Raw genomic sequence first — 19,608 nt, forward strand, 5'->3', positions numbered from 1 at the left:
AAGAATCAAATACTGCTCCTATCCAATTATGCTGTGCTTCCTTTTCAATTTCCTTGGTTTTTGTTTCCACTTCTGCCAGTTGAGAAATATCTTTCTCAACTTCAAGTGTAACATTTGGAATGTGTACACAGCAATGATCTATTCTCCTACTCAGGTAACCACAAACTCCATGATCTTTTAACAGTAGCAAATCCAATGCCATTCTATTTTGTAGGGTCATTCTTGATGTACCTTGCAACTGCAAATTTAGATTTTTAAATCCCTTCTTAGTAGCTGCTGCCAACCTTTCTGTCTGTCCTAACAAATTGTTGAGCATTTCCCTGTTTCGATATGTCGCTACCGGAGGGAATAATGACTCCAATATCCATGCAAATTGTACTCCTGAGCCAGGTTCATGCCACTGCTCCTCTAGGGATTCTTCCCTCTTTCTGAGTCCTTTCCTTTGGATCAATCTATTCTGTTTCCAGTATGGACACAATGTGGGAACCCCTAGGGTGATTTGTGTTACTGATCCATCTAGAGGTAAAAGTGTGGTCCACTGTCCATGTCCCAACACACAGACTAAATTTCCAGGACTGTGCACAGTAGTATATCTGCAATCTATAGGTCCATCCATGGACTCTCTGCTAACCGTGTGATCATACTCCCTACACTCGCATCCCCACTTTAATGCCATTTTCACCGGTACCAATCCGATTTGGTCTTCCGGTGTATCACATGTAAAAACCTCAATACAATTCCAATCCTCTTTCTGCGGTCTGAACTCTCAGGAAGATGTAGACGTGATAAGGGTCCTATAATGTGACTGATTCTTTACTCCTGACCATTGGATGCACCATTGTACTTCCCCAAGGTAATTATAGTGTTCCAAAACACTAGGTCCCCATAATGTCTTCCAGCTATTCCAGGTGTCAAAATTCTGTGTGACATTCTGACAACTCATCTCATTTTGGTGGGATTTCGTTCTTATTCGTACGGTATTGCATGGCTCATCTATTGGGGTTGCAATTAAACACCTCCTGGTATTTTGAATCCAACCATAATGATTGGGTTGCTTTTCACATTCCTCTCTAGTCATAGAGGTCATACACAAATCCCTCCATACATCTACTGGTTTGGGAACTGACTGGCAGGACCATGAAACATTCTTGAATGTTTCAGGCATTTTGGTTACCAGTATTATTCCCCAGGGAATTGGTTCACCTGCAGCCTGTGGTAATGGCAGGCAAGCTGTTATTTTAGTCACATTCTGCATGAGCCCAAAGTCTCTGATTAATCCTACCACTAAGTTTTCCTGCTCAGTATTTCATTCCATTGTATCATTAACCTCCTGTCTACTCCTTCTACCGTGTCTCTGTAAGGATAACATCATTCTGTCATGCCTCCACCATGCATTTCCTATTCTAGGATTAATGACACTCGACCACCCACAACCTTTGCCTTCCTTCCCCCACCAACTGGTCCCGTCCTCTATTCTGTCCCAGGTCAGTTCCCTATTTTGCTTCCACCATTGGACCCAAAGGTTCCTTTGATATCTTGATCTTACTAGGAAGGAACAATTTATTCTGAGAGGTGGCCCATCCCACATGTCCACTGCCATTGATACTGGATTAACCTTTATGTTTTCAGCACGATCCCCTGTCCATGGCAAAACCCTCATACTCACTCTTTTGTAATCAAAACTCTCCCGTATTTTGACCAAACATATATATTCTCCCGTATCGTTTGTGGTTATCTTGGTAAGATTCAGTACCGTGTTTCCTTGTTGTTTATCCTGATCCCAACCAACTCCTATCTTGCCTCGGCTTCTTTCAGCCCCCCGTTGCCATATTGCAATAACTTCACTGGCCTCAACTTTCTGGCTGTCAAATATAACACAAGTTCATTGAACATCCATCCCTTCCATGACTGTAACCTTTGTTTCTTCAACCTGTACTAGAGTAGACCCTTGAACGGGTACTAGTCTCATGATCACTAGCAGTAATATAATTAAGAAGGCAGCTTTGCGCGGAAGATCATCCGGGTTGGAGACATTATCTGGGTTTCCCATTGGAACGGTGCCTTCTTTACCCTGGTGTAATGGATCCAAGCATCCATCCCCTGGACCTTCACTGCCATGTAGGTCGTCATCATCACCTGGTGGGGTCCGCTCCATGATTCCCGTAGCGGATCCATGATCCACTTCTTGACGTACACCTGGTCCCCAGGCTGGATGTCGTGGACAGAATTCTCCAGCGTGAGCGGTCTATTCCACTGTAACGTATTTCTTAAAGAATTCAAGATCTTTTTAAGTGACATAACGTACGCTGCAATCGCCTGGTCCCCACTCACATGTACCTTCCCTTTTAATACAGTTGCATGATATGGTTTGCCATATAATATCTCATATGGACTTACGCCTACCTTTTCCCTTGGTTTAATTTGAATCCTAAGTAGGGCCAAAGGCAAAGCTTGAGGCCAGTGCAGTTTAGCTTCCTGGCAAATCTTTTTGATTTGTCCTTTCAGGGTTTGATTCATCCTTTCCACCTGCCCACTAGACTGAGGTCTCCAGGGGGTATGCAAATTCCAGGTTATATCTAACATTCGTGCTAATTCCTGCACTACCCCAGCTATAAAATGCGGACCCCTATCTGATGACAATCCTAAAGGTACTCCAAATCTTGGTATTATTTCTTTTAACAAGGTTTTTACTACCTCCTTAGCCTGATTAGTTCTACATGGAAAAGCTTCCGGCCACCCTGAGAACGTACATACGTACACTAACAAGTATCTGTATCCCTGTGCCCTAGGCAATTCAGAAAAATCAACTTGCCAGTAATCTCCTGGTTGTGGCCCGACTTGCAACTTTCCCATTTGTATTTGTCTCCTAACTACTGGATTATTTTTCAAACATACCGGGCACATTGCATTAACTCTTTTTGCCATTGTTAACATCTGATTAGAGATTATCTCATTCTTCAAAAATTTTACCAATACTTCTGCCCCCCAATGACATTTAATATGTTCTGATTCCAAAATAAATTTCATTATGCGGGTAGGTACCACTATTTGTCCCATTGGTGTAACGTACCACCCAAGTTGATTCCTCTGTGCCCCTAGCAAGTTTATTAGTTTTCCATCTTCTATTGAATATTTGGGCTCCTGATTCAGGTATGGGGTAGCCGGATTTGTTCTTACCGGCTTACAATCGTACCAATGCCATTTGAGTCCATACTTCCCATGCCACTTGCCGTGCTGTAACATCAGCAAATCGATTTCCTCTGTAAACGTCTCCTTCCGCAGTCTGATGTCCTCTAACATGCATTACCGCAACTGCTTTGGGACTGTGTACCGCATCCAGTAGCTGTAGCACTTCTTCCCGGTGCTTGATGTTGGTTCCCTGTGAATTCAAAAGCCCCCTTTCCTTCCATAATGCCCCATGTACATGAACCACACCAAAGGCATATTTAGAATCTGTCCAGATATTAACCCTTTTGTCCTTGCTCAAATACAGGGCTCTGGTGAGTCCAATCACCTCTGCCTTCTGGGCCGAAGTTCCAGGTAACAAAGCCTTTGCCTCTATGACCTGATCCAATGTTACCACTGCATACCCGGCATAGCGAGTCCCATTCTCGACAAAACTGGATCCATCAGTGTATAGTTCCCATTCAGGTTCTTCCAATGGTTCATCTTTTAGGTCAGGTCTGCTGGCATATACTTGTTCAATTACCTCTACGCAATCGTGCACCAGTTCCCCAGCCTCCTGGTCACTGCGTAAAAACTCTGCTGGATTAACATGATTAGTAGTCCTATTTCAATATCATCCTGTTCTCTCAGGATGGCCTGGTATTGCAACATTCGACTGGATGATAGCCAGTGACCCCCCTTTTGCTCCAAAACGGCCATGACCATATGGGGAAAAAACACTTTCATTTTTGCCCCCAAAGTCAATTTCCGGGCCTCTTGAATAAGAATTATTGTTGCCGCCATGGCTCGTAAACACAAGGGCCACCCGGAACTTACCGAATCCAGTTGTTTAGAGAAGTATCCCACTAGCCTCTTCCAGGATCCCACCTTCTGGGTGAGGACCCCCAATGCCAGTTTTTGCCTCTCATTCATGTACAACTGGAATTCCTTGGTCAGGTCAGGGAGTCCTAGGGCTGGGGCCTCCTTTAGTGCCTGCTTCAATTCCTGGAAGGCCTTCTTTTGCTGTGTCGTCCATTCCAACCGATGCTGCTTCAAGGCCTCATACAGTGGCTTGGCTAGGAGACCGAAATTCATGATCCACAGTCGACACCATCCCACCATTCCTAGAAAAGATCTCAGTTCCTGATGGTTACGAGGCAAAGGAATAGCACATATTGCCTCTATTCGGTTTACTCCCAAATGTCTCTGCCCTTGTGTGATCTCACAACCGAGGTAAATAACGCTATTTTTGACCAATTAAGCTTTTTTCCTTTCCAACCTGATACCCTGCTTGGCCAAGCATGTTGAGTAATTTAATTGTTAATTCCACACACATTTCCCTTTCCTTAGTAGCCAGAAAAATTTCGTCCACGTACTGCAGGACTACATACAAGGATGGGGATATTGTTACCTGGGTTATCTTCCATTCCTCCAGCTCCTTGGCCAGTTGGTTTCCAAAAATAGTAGGGGAGCATTTAAATCCCTGTGGGAGTCTCGTCCACGTAAGCTGCTTCTTTCAAAATCAGGACTCTCCCACTCAAAGGCAAAATATTTCCTACTCTCTACTGCCAGTGGGATGCAGAAGAAGGCATCTTTAAGGTCAATCACTGAGAACCATTTAAACTCCTCCAATACAGATGTTAACAAGGTATAAGGATTAGCAACAACTGGATGTATGTCTTTCACTATTTCATTAATAGACCGTAAGTCCTGTACCAAATGGTACTTACCATTAGGTTTCTTTACTGGAAAAATTGGAGTATTATACTCCAATTCACATTCCTGTAATATTCCTTGAACCAAAAATTGTTTAATTAACGGGGCTACTCCCCTCCTTGCCTCAAGATTCAAGGGGTATTGCTTTATCCTCACTGGTTGGGCCCCTTCCTTTAGTTCCACCTTTACTGGCTGCGCAGCTTTAGATTGTCCGGGGACCCCTGACTCCCATACCCAGGGTACTACAGCCTGCTCAATTTCTTCTGGAATAGGAGAGGCATCCACTTCCTTGATCACAAAAATGCCTGCTATTTGTTCCTCAGGTATTTCCAATTTCACCCTTCCCCCTTCAAATATTATTTTCACATTAAGTCGGGACAACAGGTCTCTGCCAAGAAGGGGTGTGGGGCAGTTCGGCATATAAAAAAATTGGTGATCTAATTCCTTTCCCCCAAACCTAAGATTTAAAGGTTGTAAAAATGGTTGTTCCTCTAGCTTCCCTGTTGCCCCCACCACCTGTACCGTTGTGTCACTCAAAGGTCCCAATAGTCTATTGAGTACAGAATACGTAGCTCCAGTGTCTACCATAAATTCTTGATCCTTTCCATCTATTTCTAAAACTACCCTTAAATTCTTTTCTAGTCAGCATTGATTCTGATAGTTTCCCAAAACTAGTGCTTGAGCGGCCTCTGCTGATCCTCCCGTAAATCCTCCCACAGGAGCGTTCCCCATTGGACCTGTCCTTAATCCTATGTTTCCCATGCCCATACCTCCTCTAACCGGGCATTCATTTTTCCAGTGTCCCAATTGTCAGCAAAACGCACACTGGTTTGGATCCAACCTCCCCATGTTAGGTGCAAACCCAAATCCTCCCCGACCTCTTGCCAACCCCCTTTGTCCGTGATTAGCTCCTCCCCGACCTTGACCCCTAATGGGTCTTCCTCCTGCCCCTGTCTGTTGCATTACAGCCAGAATACTAGCTTGTTGTCTTTTTGCAGTTTCTTTTTCCCTGTTGTTGTATACCTTCCATGCTACCTCCAGCATTTTATCCAAACTCCTAGTATCCTCTCCTTCCAGCTTTTGTAACTTTTTCCTAATATCCTCTTGTGATTGCCCCATAAACAACAATGCCAATTGAAGTTTTCCTGATTTATCCTCTACATCTAAATTAGTAAATTTCCGAGCCATGTCTTTTAATCGTTCTAAAAAGGCAGACGGAGACTCATTCTTGTCCTGCTTGACCGAATACAACTTAGACCAGTTCATAGTCTTAGGTATTCCTGTCCTAATTCCTTCCACCAACAATTCCTGACATCATTTTACAGCCCTTATTCCTCCCATAGAGTTTGGGTCCCACTTAGGTTCCTCACTTGGTACCAATTCATCAGCTGTCTCATTTAGTTGTCTCAACCGAATTTCCTCACGAGCCTTTTCTCTAGTGGCTCTAATAACCCCTTCCTTTTCCGTGGAATCCATTATAGTATCTAATAATACCTGTAAATCATTCCAGTCTGGATTATGAGTCTTTATTACCATTTTAACCACCCTTGCCACCCTTTCAGGATCCTCCCGATAACTCCCCGCTGATTGCTTCCATATTACCAAATCCCCGGGGCAGAAAGGCACCTTTATAAGTATCCTTTCTCCCTGTGGTCCCACAGGTTCCCTTAACGGCGCAATTAACTGTGGCCCCTTCTGCCCCTTCCTTCCCTTGCGAGTCTGCCCTGCTAACGGAGTTCTTTTAACACACTCATTCTTTTCACCATCACCACCATCACTATCACTCTCACTAGATCCTGTTTTTATAGCTATATCCGCAGGGGGAGCAGGGGGCACATTAAGAGCAACCGGAACCCTCGGAAGTGCTATACAATAAGACAAATCTTCCTCGACTGAAGGATACAAATTATGCTCCTTTCTTTCTTTACATCTCACACACTCCCTCTCATCATTCACTTCTAAAACCAAAATACCACATTCCTTTTGCCATTCCTCTTTCCGATATAAAACGAAAAACAAATCCAAATATGGTATTTCCTCCCATTTCTCATTCCTCCTTAAAAATTGCATCAAAGATTCCATTATCCCCAATTCCAGTGTACCATTCACCGGCCATCCCGCTTCCCCAATCTCATATTCAGGCCACCAATGATTACAATAATCTATCATTTTACTTTTATCCAATTCCTGATAATACCCTTCACTTTTCCACCGTTTCAATATACAACCTAATGGTGTATTTCCAGGTATTTTACCATTGGCTTGCACTAAGGTTTTAAAAGTTTTAAAAGACATCATATTACAACCTTTAATTCCACCTTTAATCCCAATAAACCAATATACCTTAAACCAATATACCTTCTCGCCATCCTTCCCTAAAAAAAAAACAGGAGGCGAGTTCTGGTCCTGCATCCTTAGACATCTTATGGCCGGAGCCTAGGCTTTTTTTACCAACCACCAAATCCAAATCAAATTATCAGCTTTTTCCAATATAAAGCACCTTCGGGCTTACCTTGGCAGTTGTCCGACAGGCGCGGGGGGTCGGGCACGACCGATGACTCCCCGAGAAGTGCTCGGTGCCGGCTTGGAGTGGATCGGGACGCGAACCGCCTCAGCAACCTTCGGAGTCCTGCCGCGGTCGCCAGAAAACTGTTGCCCGATTGATAAATGACACAAAACTCGGATAAGTTTTGTGGGTGCTTTATTAAGGGCCCGGGGAGCTGGGGGACTCACGTCCCTAAAACCCGAGCCCCCAAATTCACGTATGGGTGCTTCCCTCTTATACATGCGATTCACAACAAAGTCTCCAAGAAGCAGTTCCCCGTTCCCCTTGCCTAGTCACAGACCCCTTGTGATAAATTCCTTGGTTCACAAACAAGATCATTAATCCTCTGCTTATCTTATTCTAAGAGCATTGTATCCTTCCTCCAGACAGGTTAGCATTCTTACTTTCCTGCACTAGTTTAATTATTTATTAAATCCCTAAGACTACCTGCTAGGTTACACACAAAACCCAACACACTTTCAACGGCTACAAAACTACTTTTTAACAAACCAGTTCACACACAACTCACTATAATTAAACATTTTGCTAAATTTCATTTCTTTTCAAACAGGAGGGGGAGAAGAGCCTGAGTGCATGTTAAGTGGAGCTGGAGAAGGGGTGGAGAGTGAAACAGGTGGAGTAGGCACTTGTGGTGGTGCAGAAACAACTGGAGGAGCCATAGGGGGTGGTGAGGGAGTGGCCACCAGGGGAGATACAGGGTCTACCACAGAGGAAGCCAAAGAGGTAGGAGAAGGAATTAGAGCAGACAGTAATGGGATGGCAGCTGGGGGAAAAGCCAGATCTGCCATTTGAGGTGCCCGAGGAAGAGGATGATAAGGTGGAGGGGGAATCAGGAGGCCAGTAGTCCAGGAGGTCCCAACTTTTACTACTCTCTCCAACTCCAGCATCCCCTCTTTCATTCCCCTCTTTCTTCCTCTGCACCTTACAAATTCACACACCTTCATCCCCAATAGCACTCTTTAGCCAACAAGCCACTTATAATAATTGCTCGGGATCAGTATCTCCTCGAGCTGTCAGATAGTGACTCAATTGTTGACACATCCACTGGTCTTTTGTCCTACACCACGGCCATCCTCCTTGCACATCTAACTCTGGCCAGACTTTTACATAGTAATGAATCATCTTAACCTTATCTAATCCCTCCACGGCCTCTATAGAATCTCATCTCTCTAGCAGTTGACCTAAGGGACTATGAGGGGGGTATATTCCTCAGTCTTTTGCCTCTCTTCTTACTACTATATCCTCCCATTTTTTCAGCCTCAACAGAAAAAAATCACAAAGGTGCCTCTACTCGAAAAGAATGTACTAAAAGGTGACTCAAGAAAAATCTTATTTGAAGAGTCTCTGCTTTCTCCATTGAACTTCAGATTTGCCTGACCCCTTTATTCAGGACTTTAAAAGAAAAGTACTGCCTGATTTCTAGTTTGCCTAATTTCCCTAATGCTAGGACTTAAGTATCAGGACTTAAAAAACTTGAGATCCTGGCTTCCCCCGCCGAGACTTGTGCCTGATCTCCTTTGTAAGGACTTAATTTGCCTGCAGGACTTGTGGGCTTGCCTGAATCCTTCTCGGGACTTGTGATTTGCCTGACTTCCCCCTGTCAGGACTTTCAGGGTGTGTGCCACTCATACTACTATTTCCTCCACACGCCCGGTGGGGGGCCCTCTACTGCTTAGGAGGCAACTCACTCACGCTGATTCCACTCACTTCCCCCCTTTCCCGGCTGGCCCCCTCGCAGGGGTTAGGAACCCCACTACTAAGGGGTCCATACTCAGGCCGAGGGTCCGAGCTGCTCACTCACACACACTCGCTTGCCCCCTACTCCTGCCACTGGACACTCTCACCAGTCAAGTGCTCCTCTGCATCACTAGTTCTAAGCCGATCTTCTCTGGTCCTGATAGCCAGCTGTGCTGGAGGTCCATTGTGGGTGGCCATCCCAGTCCTGGTGTCCTCTTCAGGCATGGCTATCCCAGACGAGTGCCAAGCTGAAATAAATAGGGCAGGAGATCTTTCTCCTTTTAATGCCTTTATTAAAAATCAGCTTGCATGGGAAGAACCAACTGGTCTCATGCCGCCACTGCTTCCAGGAGTGACACGGAGGAGGAAGAAAAAGTGTAGCTTTGCCTGCTGGTCTGCAGGCAGAGCTGGGACTTCCGTCCTCTCAAGAGCATCAGGAGATTCCCAGTTTTTAGGTTAGACATTCGAGGTCCTCTGTTCAGCCGACATCTTTTTAGGTCAGGGTGGGGGGTATAAAGGGTCTTAGCCGATGGTGGATTCTGTTCCTCACGTCTAGACATCACTTCAATACCTCAATTCTGTGTTGGCTCATTGTTTTTAGGGGTTTTTGTAACGTTTGGTGAGGGGTTTCTTCATTTCCATGGTAGCCCAAATATCATTTGAATGTCAACCCCGATGTCCCCTCCTTTTCACCATCCAGGTGCCATCCTCCAGGAAGCAGCAGGGTGCCATTTGACAAAAGGGGGAATTCTTAACCATTAAGAACAGGTAGTTAACAAAAATGACAGGTGACTACAATAACAAACGGTTAGAACTCCACCGTGGCAGCAACTAGCCCAACTTGTGAACTCTGAAGCCTTTTAAAAAATATGGCCAACTTCTCTATTAATGACATCTTATGTAATAACAAAAAGTAATAAAAAACACTGCTCAAAAAAGGAACACCTATTTCCGAGAAGCTCTTTGAAATATTTCTCCATACCTGCAGAAGGAAACCTTCCTAATCAACTGCACTAGAACAGAGGGAAATCAAGGCACAGCCAGGGTTTGTCAGGAATTCTTGATCCTAATGAGCCCCATAGAGCATTTGAAGCTGAGCCCTTGAACCTCAGGGTCTGAGAGGAGACTGCACAAAACTTTCCAAAAGTCAAAGTCAGAAGAAAACCCCAAAGTGTCTCGAGGCATGAATGGGTCCCACTGAGGTCCATCCCCAGCACAGGTTCCTCATGGACTCCTTGGAGGAAAGAATTGGAGGCCAGGATGGCACAAAAACCTCTCAGAGACTCAGTGTGGAAGGGAAAACCCAAAGTACCTAAAAAACCTTGAGTATATCGAAGTATTAATGAGCCCCACTGAGTGTCAATACAAAGCTTCAAGGGACTCATTAAAGCAGATAATTGGGGCCATGATTGCACAAACCTCTCACAGAGTCTGTATCAAAAGGGAAACACCAAGTACCTTAAAGTAACTGAAGTACCTTGAAGTATTAATGAGCCCACTGAATGTTGCTACTGACAAAGCCTCTCCAGGGACTAATTACAGCAGAAAATTGGAGGCCATGATTGCACACACTTCTCACAGAGACTCCAAGGCAAAAGCCAAACCCAAAGACTTTGGAAAACCTCCAGTCCCTGGGAGCATTAAGGAGCCCCCGCCCAGGGCCATTGGTGAGCAAGGCTCCCCAGGGACTCCTTCCAGCAGATCCTTGAGGCCACTGAGATGTGGGCTAGGGGGGATGCTGAGGGCAGGACAAGGGGCTGACAGTGCCTCAGGAAAAGGTTTCTCCTCCCAGCCCTTGGTGGCACAGATCCTGCTGCTGTGCCCCAGAGCACCAAGACTTGGCTTCTCTTTGTCCCCAGCTGTCATCACTGCCTCCAGTTCTCTGCTCTGCCTGGGGCCTGGGGACACTTTCACAGTTGTGTCCCTTAGTGGGACCCATTAAAAGTCCATGAAAGTTTGGAGTTGTATTCTGACTTGGAGTTCTGGAGAAGTTTCTTCAGCTCCCTCTCAGGGACTGATGTTCAGGGCCACAAAGCCCCAAAGGCTCATTAAAGTCCTTGTGCTGTGTCTGTGCTGCTGAGCTGGGCTGGGCTTCTGGCACAGAGGCAGCTCCTGGTAACCAAGAAGAGTTTCAAAAGCACATTTCTCTTGATGAGAAGCTCTTCTGCCAGCCCAGCAAGGCTGGGACACTGCCTGCAACCACCCTGGGCACAGCACAGAGGCACAGAGAGCTTCAATCATTCAGGGCTGGGAAGGTGCTGAGAAGTGCCTGGGGCAGAATCACTGCCAGCCCTTGGCACAGGAACCTCTGGCTGCAGGACAATGCAGCTGCAGCTCCTGGAGCCATCTCCTAAAGCTGGAACATCTCAATGCCTGCAGACTCTGTGAGTACAATTCTGAGTATTTCTGGTGCAGGGGAGGTGAAATGCTCATGAAGCTCCGACATGCTGAGGGGTTCGGATCAGTCATGGAGTATTTACAAGGCAAGGATTTTGATAGAAAATAGGATATTTCCTAAGACTTTGTATTTAGTTTTCTACTATTAGAGAATGGCAGGAAGGGAGGGTTTAAATTTTAAGGTAGTATAAATTATCAATTATTTTTTTGTCAATGCTTGAGACATCCAAACTGTTACTTCTAGTTACCAATTGGTTCCCAGGGGATCCCTAATGTACTTTCAGCCACTCTTCCCATGAACAGCAGCAGCATCACGTTTTCTGCACTCATCAGGCTCAGCCTGAGCTATACTTTCTCCAAGCCGCAAACAGAACCAGCCCCCAGCCAGTGCCCTGCAAACAGGAAGGGTTCTGTCAGACCAAAGAGAGTGCACAGAGATTTGTGGTCTGTGAGTACTTGCAGGGAGAAATCAGGTACAGGGAAACACCTGCAGGAGGAAAATCTCCAGAAAGCAGAGAGAAGATCAGGCAAGGAGAGAAAACAAAACCCAGAATTGCTGTGGTAGGGAGAGTTTAGAGATGTCCACAGGATCCCTTCCAATGAAGTCCCTCCCTCTGAACAAGCCCGCTCCCTCCTGTGCCCCAGTCAAGCCTCTGCCCTCAGGGCCGGGGATCCAAGGCGTGCAGCCCCTCCTGTGCAGGCAGAGCTGCAGCAGAGCCATGGGGCAGCTCTGCAGCCCTGGGCCCAGTTCCCTCTGCAGAGCACAAGGCTGGGAGCACCTCCCCAGCACTGGGGGCTCTGGCAGGGGACACAGCTGGCTCAGGGTGACACTGTCCCCAGTGCCTGGCTCTGGGCAATGCTGTCAGTGCAGCCAGGGAAGGAGCTGCATCTCCCTCAATCCAATGTCATCATAAGGAAACTTGGAAGTCTCCCTGAGTTTTCAGTCCAAGCTCGGAGCTTCAATCCAGCAAATGTGTCCTAGAGCATCTCTGACTTATAACATTGATGGGGAAAGGCAGTGGTGTTGTGACACTGAAAATGCTGTTGGGTTGGTTACCTGAAGATAGTGAGTCCTTCGCTACAAATGTCGAGCTGGGCTGTGGTGGATCCATCTGCTCTCGGCAGTATCTGAGAGGGGAAGCATGGGAAGGTGATCACCCTCCACCTAAGAAAGCTTAATCCCAAAGAATCTTTGAACAAGTCACAATGACAGGCCATCTTCCCTCAGTCTCCACTCATCATCTTGCCCCAGGGAAATCACTCTGTTCTCCCTGAGTGCAGCAGAAATGCTGAGGGGTTGATATTCAAAACTACCAGCAGAGACATGAGGGAACTTATAAAGAAAACCTCAGAACTCCTAAATACTAAAAGCCATGTCTGTCTGTGACAGAGAAGGATGTATGGGAAATGGCTTTGATTTTGGTTACAGCTGTCTCCTCTAAATCTTCACTGTCCTTTCATGCATGTGCAGCTCCAGCAAATGTCCAACAGCAGCTCCATCAGGCACTTCCTCCTGTTGGCATTGGCAGACACCCGGCAGCTGCAGCTCCTGCACTTCTGCCTCTTGCTGGGCATCTCCCTGGTTGCCCTCCTGGGCAACGGCCTCATCATCAGCGCCGTAGCCTGCGGCCACCACCTGCACACGCCCATGTTCTTCTTCCTGCTCAACCTGGCCCTCACTGACCTGGGATCCATCTGCACCACTGTCCCCAAAGCCATGCACAATTCCCTCTGGGACACCAGGAACATCTCCTACACAGGATGTGCTGCTCAGCTCTTTTTTTTTGTTTTCTATGCTATAACAGAATTTTATCTCCTGACGATCATGTGCTACGACCGCTACGTGTCTATCTGCAAACCCCTGCACTATGGGACCCTCCTGGGCAGCAGAGCTTGTGCCACCATGGCAGCAGCTGCCTGGGCCAGTGGCTTTCTCAATGCTTTGCTGCAAACAGCCAATACATTTTCCCTGCCCCTGTGCCGAGGCAATGCCCTTGGACAGTTTTTCTGTGAAATCCCACAGATCCTCAAGCTCTCCTGCTCCATGTCCTATGTCAAGGAAGTTGGTCTCATTGCTGTTAGTGTGTGTTTAGCATTTGGTTGTTTTGTGTTCATTGTTTTCTCCTATGTGCAGATCTTCAGGGCTGTGCTGAGGATCCCCTCTGAGCAGAGAAGGTACAAAGCCTTTTCCACCTGCCTCCCTCACCTTGCTGTGGTCTCTCTGTACCTCAGTACGGCAGTGTTTGCCTACTTGAAGCCCCCCTCAATGTCGTCCCCATCCCTGGATATGGCCATGTCAGTTCTGTACTCAGTGGTGCCTCCAGCCCTGAACCCCCTCATCTACAGCCTGAGGAACCAGGAGCTCAAGGCTGCAGTGTGGAGACTGATGACTGGATGCTTTCAGGAGCATTAAACTGCTGGCCATTGTCTGCAAATCACTTGTAATAAAAGGCATCTTTGATATTTCTTGTTTTCATTTCTGAGGTAATTTTTCTTTGTTTTATTTTTTCCATATAGTCCACAAATAAATGTCATTGTATATGCCATTTCTCATTTTGTTTCTCTCCACCTTCCCTGTGGCCACAGACTGTGTCAGTGAGGAGTTGTGCTCACGGTGGCCTTAAAGGGACTAAAGGATCTCCCAGACAAGTTTTCTGCAGAGATGCCCTTATGTTGCCTTCTCTGGAGCTGCAGCAGCAATGTCTGTGTGCAGAGCTAGGGGCAGATCAGGGCTGGCCCAGCAGCTGTGCCCAGCAGCAGCAACACTTGGTGTTGCCAGTGCTGCTGCCGTGGCCCTGCCCCACTGCCCTGGTGGCCCTGGTGTTGCTGCAGGGCCTGAGTGCTCTCGGGCCGGGCACAGCCCTGGGAGTGGCAGTACCAGGGCTGCAGCAGGGACAGGCCATGGGCACTGCTGGTGCAGCGCTGACGCCTCAGGCCAGGGCCTAGGGGTTCCAGGCTCCTTGCTCAGGCTCTCTCAAGAACAGGGAGAGGCCAATGCTCAGCACAGAAAAGCCCCGTGAGCAGCCCCAGGATGGCCATGGCCAGGATGGGGGCAAACAGCATGGCTGGGGCTCTGAAGGGCCCTGGGGGAGATGAGAAGGAGCAGCAGAGCAGGGGCTGATCCATCCCCAGTGTGCTGGACAGCCTAGGGCAGCGTCCCAGACCATCCTCATGCAGCAGCCAGCAACATCCTCCCTCTGCAGCCCTGACCTCTCCCCCAGCTCACACAGGTGCCCCATCCTTGCAGGCACAGACCAGCAGCACTGGCTCAGCAGCCCATGTTTGCATTGCATAGAGCAGGGGGAGCACCCCCATGCTGTTGCTATGGGGCAATGAACCTGAGGGAGCACAAATGCCATCAGACCCTGGGTCCAGCAAGGGCTGGGGGACATCAGGGAAAGCACTCAGCTTTTTCCTGGCCTCTGTAGTCAGCCAGAAAGTTTGTTCCCATCAGCTGGGAGTTTCCTGTGCCACTGCAGATTCTGTTGCTCAGAGCCAGGGCTGCCTGGCAGCCACCCCCAAACTGCCTTGAGCATTTCCTTTACATCACCTTTGCTTTCTTCACTCCTTCCTGCTATAAATTTCTTCCTACTGCCCACCCCTGCAAACAGCCCATCCGTGGTTGCCCTTCCCTCTCTGGCCCCACTCCCCATTGCAGTTCCTGACTGGGCACCATGGGAACGTTCCTTGGGGAGCAGGATCATCCTACAAGTGCTGCAGGAATTTTCTGCAGGTTCTTGCAGTGCCTGGTGCTGCTCCCTTGCCAGAGGCACCCCAGGCCAGGGGGAAACATCTGGGCTGCTTTGTCTGGCTCTGGGGCTCCCTGTTTTGGGCAATGAGGCGGAGCTGCAGAGGCTCTGCAGGACTGACAGGATGGGCTTTGGGGCTGGCAGGAGAAGCTGAGGGACCTGGGCTGCTGGAGCTTCTGAAGAGGAGGCCCAGGGCTCCTCCTGCAACTGCTCCAAGGGTCGTTCCAGAGAATCCCAGAATCAGCAAGGTTGGAAAGGTGTGGGACGTCACCAAGTCCAACCCTGCCCTGGCACTGCTTTGTCTCCCCTGAGCCTTCTCTTCTCCACGATAAACAACCCCCCATCTCCCTCAGCCATTCCTCACAGGACTTGTGTTTCAGACCCCTCTACAGCCTTGTTGCCCTTCTCTAGACATATTCCAGCCCCTCCATGTCCTTCCTAATATGGGGGCCCAGAACTGGGCAGAGCACTCGAGGTGCTGCCAAACCAGTGCTGAGCACAGGGGAAGAATCACTGCCCAGGTCCTGCTGACCAAACCATTCCTGATCCATAGGAGTGCCAGGGGTTGGATGAGGGAAATGGTGGGGAGAGGGTGGGGACAAAGTATTCATGATTGTCATTCATTAATGGTCTTCACTTTCATTTCTTTTCTGACTGCATTATAAGTTGCTGGGGGTCAATATCATTTGGACATTGATGATGTCAATCTATAAATAGGAAAAGAAAGCAGGACACAATAATTGTCTCTGCATTATCAGTAGTGTATATTGCAGTGTCAAATTGTCTCCTTGGTTCTACAGAGCCTCTTGGTTCAATGAGGCCTTGAAGTGTCACTGTGGTCTCCAGTATTCCATGAGGACCTGCAATGTCACAATGAACCTTTGGGTCCACGTGTCCCACATTGTCCCATGAATCCTTAGCTCCATGGAGCTCTGTAGTGTCACAATTTTCTCTATGGTTCAATGGCGCCATATAGTGCCACAATTGCTCTTTGGCCCAACAGAGCCTATAGTGTCACAATGGACTCCTTGGTTCCATGGGGACACAAAGTGCCACGATGGCCCTTTGGCTTCACAAGGCCTCAAAGTGTAAAAATGGCCTCCATGGTTTCATGAGGCTGTTCTGTGTCACAGTGGACCCTCCACTCCATGATGCCCCAGAGTATCATAATGGCCTCCTTGGTTCTGCACATTAAGAATGCTCCTGGTTCACTTGGAGCCCCACAGTGTCACTATTGATCTTGCAGTGCCACAATGGTCCTTTGGATCCATGAGGCTCCATGTGTCACAATGGCCTCCTTGATTCCATGATGCCCTGTAGAATAGCAATGTCCTCCTTGGTTCAATGCTTCTGTGTAGCACAGCAATGGTCTCCTTGGTTCCACGATACCTTGTAACACAGCAATGGCTTTCTTGGTTCCATGATGCCCCATATGACAGCAATTGTGTCCTTGGTTCCATGATGTCCCATAGCACAGCAATGGCCTTCTTAGTTCCATGGTGTCAGAATGGCCCCTTTGTTCCATGGAGCCCGACAGTGTCACTGTGGTCCCCTTGGTTCCATGAGGCCCTGCCATGCTACGATGGCCACTTGGTTACAATGGGTTCCAAAGGTTCATAATGGTCTCTGTGGTTCCATGAGGCCCTGGAATATCCCAATGGACCCTTGGTTCCAAGGGAGCCCACAGTGTCACAAGGCTGCCTTAGTTCAATGAGGCCCTGCAGTGCTGTAGTGGCCCCTTGGTTCTAGTAGGCAGAGCAGAATCAGAATGGCCCCTTGGTTCCATGGAGCACCACGGTGTCACCATGGTCCCATTGGCTCCACAGGGTCCACAGTGTAACAATGGACCTTTGGTTCCATGAGGTTCCACTGCATCACAATAGACTTTGGTTCCATGAGGTTCCTCGGTGTCTCAATGGCCCCTTGGCTCCATTTGGCCCCACTGTGTCACAGTGGCAAGGGGTTCCATGAGGCTCCACAGTGTCAAAATAGTCTCCTTGGTTCTGTGAAACCCTACAGAGCCACAATGGACCCTTTGTTCCATGAGCTTCCACACGATCAACAATGGTCTGAGTTCCCCAGGGTCACCATGGATCTTTTGTTCCATGAGGTTCTATAGCATAACATGACCACCTTGATTCCAAAGGTTCTGCAGTGTCACAATGGACCATTGGTTCCATGCACCCCCAAACTCTCAAAATGACCCCATGGCTCCATGAACTTCCATACTGTCAGCAATGGTCTCCTGGGTTCCACGAGGCCTTGTTCTAATACAATGGATTGTGGTTCCATGAGGTTCCACTGCATCACAATGGACCCTTTGTTCCATGAGGTTCCAAGTGTCACAGCTAGATCCTTGGTTATGTCAGCTTCTGCTGTCACCAAATGTCCAAAATATCAGAGTAAGAGTTCTTAACACTAATTTGCTGTTTGAGATAGCATCATTTATTCACGCCTGAGATCCAGCAGGTGATAACTCCTCACATGGACATGATTGTACAAGTGTTATTGCTTATATACAGTCACTATGTGTGTATTAAAATTTACCCATTTCCATAAAACCCACCCCAAGTTCTCAGATTCAGTCCTTGCTTTTTCTATCACTGCATTCTTGAGCCAGATGTCTTCTTCTTCTCTTCCAACCATTCTTGCTGGGAAAGCAGCCCCTGAATGCCTTGTTCCCGTGCTACAAGCTCACAGGCACAGTAAAAATTAATGAATCATTTTGACAATATGCCCCAAGGCTTTGTGTGGGCAGGCAGAGGCAGACAGGAGGCAGAGCTGCCAGTAAAGGAAGGGCCCAGCCAGGTGGGGCAGCCGGGGGATGCTGACAGACTGCAGGGACAGAGGTGCAGGGCAGGGACACTGTGGGACAGCCTGGGCTGCACAGGGCACAGGGATGGGCAGCAGCTGCAAGACAGCCTTGCCAGAGCCAACTTGGCCAGCACTTTGGCCATGGCTGCTGGGCCTGGGGCCACGAGGGGACAGGCCTGGGGCCTCATTGCCTCCTTGTCCCTGCTCAGCAGCCTGGCAGGGGACACCCCATGCTCCTGCCCTTGGCATTGCACATCCCCACATGCCAGTGCCCATCCCGGGAAGTGCACTGAGCAAGGAGGGAGGGACAGGATCTGCCTGGCCAGGGGCTGGGGCTCAGGCGTTGGCCATTGGCATTCCTCAAACACATCCAGGTTTGCTCAGCACCAGAGACACCTTTGCCTTGTTTGTCCCCAGCTGGCATCACTACCTGCAGCGTTCTGCTCTAGCTGGAACCTGGGGACACTTTCTCACTTGTGTCCCTGACAGGGATCTCTTCAAAGTACAAGAAACTTCAGTGTTTCAATAGAACTGAGTTCCTGAGGGTTTTGTGACATCACTGGGTGGGTTTTAACATCACAGAGCTGGCTGTGAGGCCAGAGTAGGGTTTGAGGACATAGAGCAGAGTCTGCCATCATACAGGGTGGCTTTGTGGCATCAGAGAGTGGGTTGTGACATCACCTGGTGGCTGTGGAACATCACAGTGGAACATCACAGAGCAGGATGCGACATCACAGAGCAACTTTGTGATATCACTCTTCTGTGACATTGCAGCACTGCTGTATGGCATCACAGGGTGACATAGAGTTGGCTCTGTGACATCACAGGGGCAGTGTGACATCACTGGAGATGTGTGACATCACTGGAGTAGTGTGACATCACAGGGGCAGTGTGACATAACAGAGATGATTGTGTGACATCACAGAGATGATTGTGTGACATCACATAGGCTGTTTGAAATCACATGGGCAGTGTGACATCACAGGAGGCTGTGTGACGTCACAAGGGGCTGTGTGACATCACAGGGGCAGTGTGACATCACAGGGGCAGTGTGAGGTCCCTGGGGAGGTCACTGCCCTCGTCCCCTTCTCAGCTCCCCCCAGAGCAGTCCAACCCTTCTTGTGCAAAGCGAAGTCCCCTGTGCCCCTGGGTCCCCCTGCCCCTGGTGCCGCAGCCTCCCCCACAGGATGTTCCATGAGATCGACCCCAGAGCCTGACACGGGGACAGGGGGCCAGGGCCCTGGGGGTGGCACAGGGGGACAGGGACCCCCTGGCAGCATCCCCGTGTACCCCAGGGCCAGAGCCTGGGCCAGGGCTCCTTCACCCTGCTACCAAAGAGGCCTTGAGAGCGCTGGAAAAATCCTCAGCAAGGGAGCCGCAAAAAGCAGATTGAATATTAAGGGACAGCACAGCAAAGTTCTGTGGTAAATAGGTATGATTGATGCTGATAAAAATTGAAATAGT

At 48.4% G+C, this 19,608-nt stretch overlaps 1 protein-coding gene and 1 pseudogene across 1 annotated transcript; one reads left to right on the forward strand and one right to left on the reverse strand.

The window, feature by feature from the left end:
* Positions 1 to 19,608, reverse strand: part of LOC131093333 (zinc finger protein 850-like) — a 628,085-nt pseudogene that overhangs the window by 515,392 nt on the left and 93,085 nt on the right.
* Positions 13,056 to 13,994, forward strand: LOC131093449 (olfactory receptor 14J1-like). The gene has a single exon (XM_058040614.1). The coding sequence runs from the start codon at positions 13,062 to 13,064 to the stop codon at positions 13,992 to 13,994; it is 933 nt and encodes a 310-aa protein (XP_057896597.1). The 5' UTR covers positions 13,056 to 13,061.

Source organism: Melospiza georgiana, chromosome 25 (genome assembly GCF_028018845.1).
Source record: "Melospiza georgiana isolate bMelGeo1 chromosome 25, bMelGeo1.pri, whole genome shotgun sequence".
NCBI lineage: Eukaryota > Metazoa > Chordata > Aves > Passeriformes > Passerellidae > Melospiza > Melospiza georgiana.

Bases quoted from the DNA above. Each gene is read 5' to 3' on its own strand.
- LOC131093449 (XM_058040614.1), top strand. From the start codon at position 13,062: ATGTCCAACAGCAGCTCCATCAGGCACTTCCTCCTGTTGGCATTGGCA.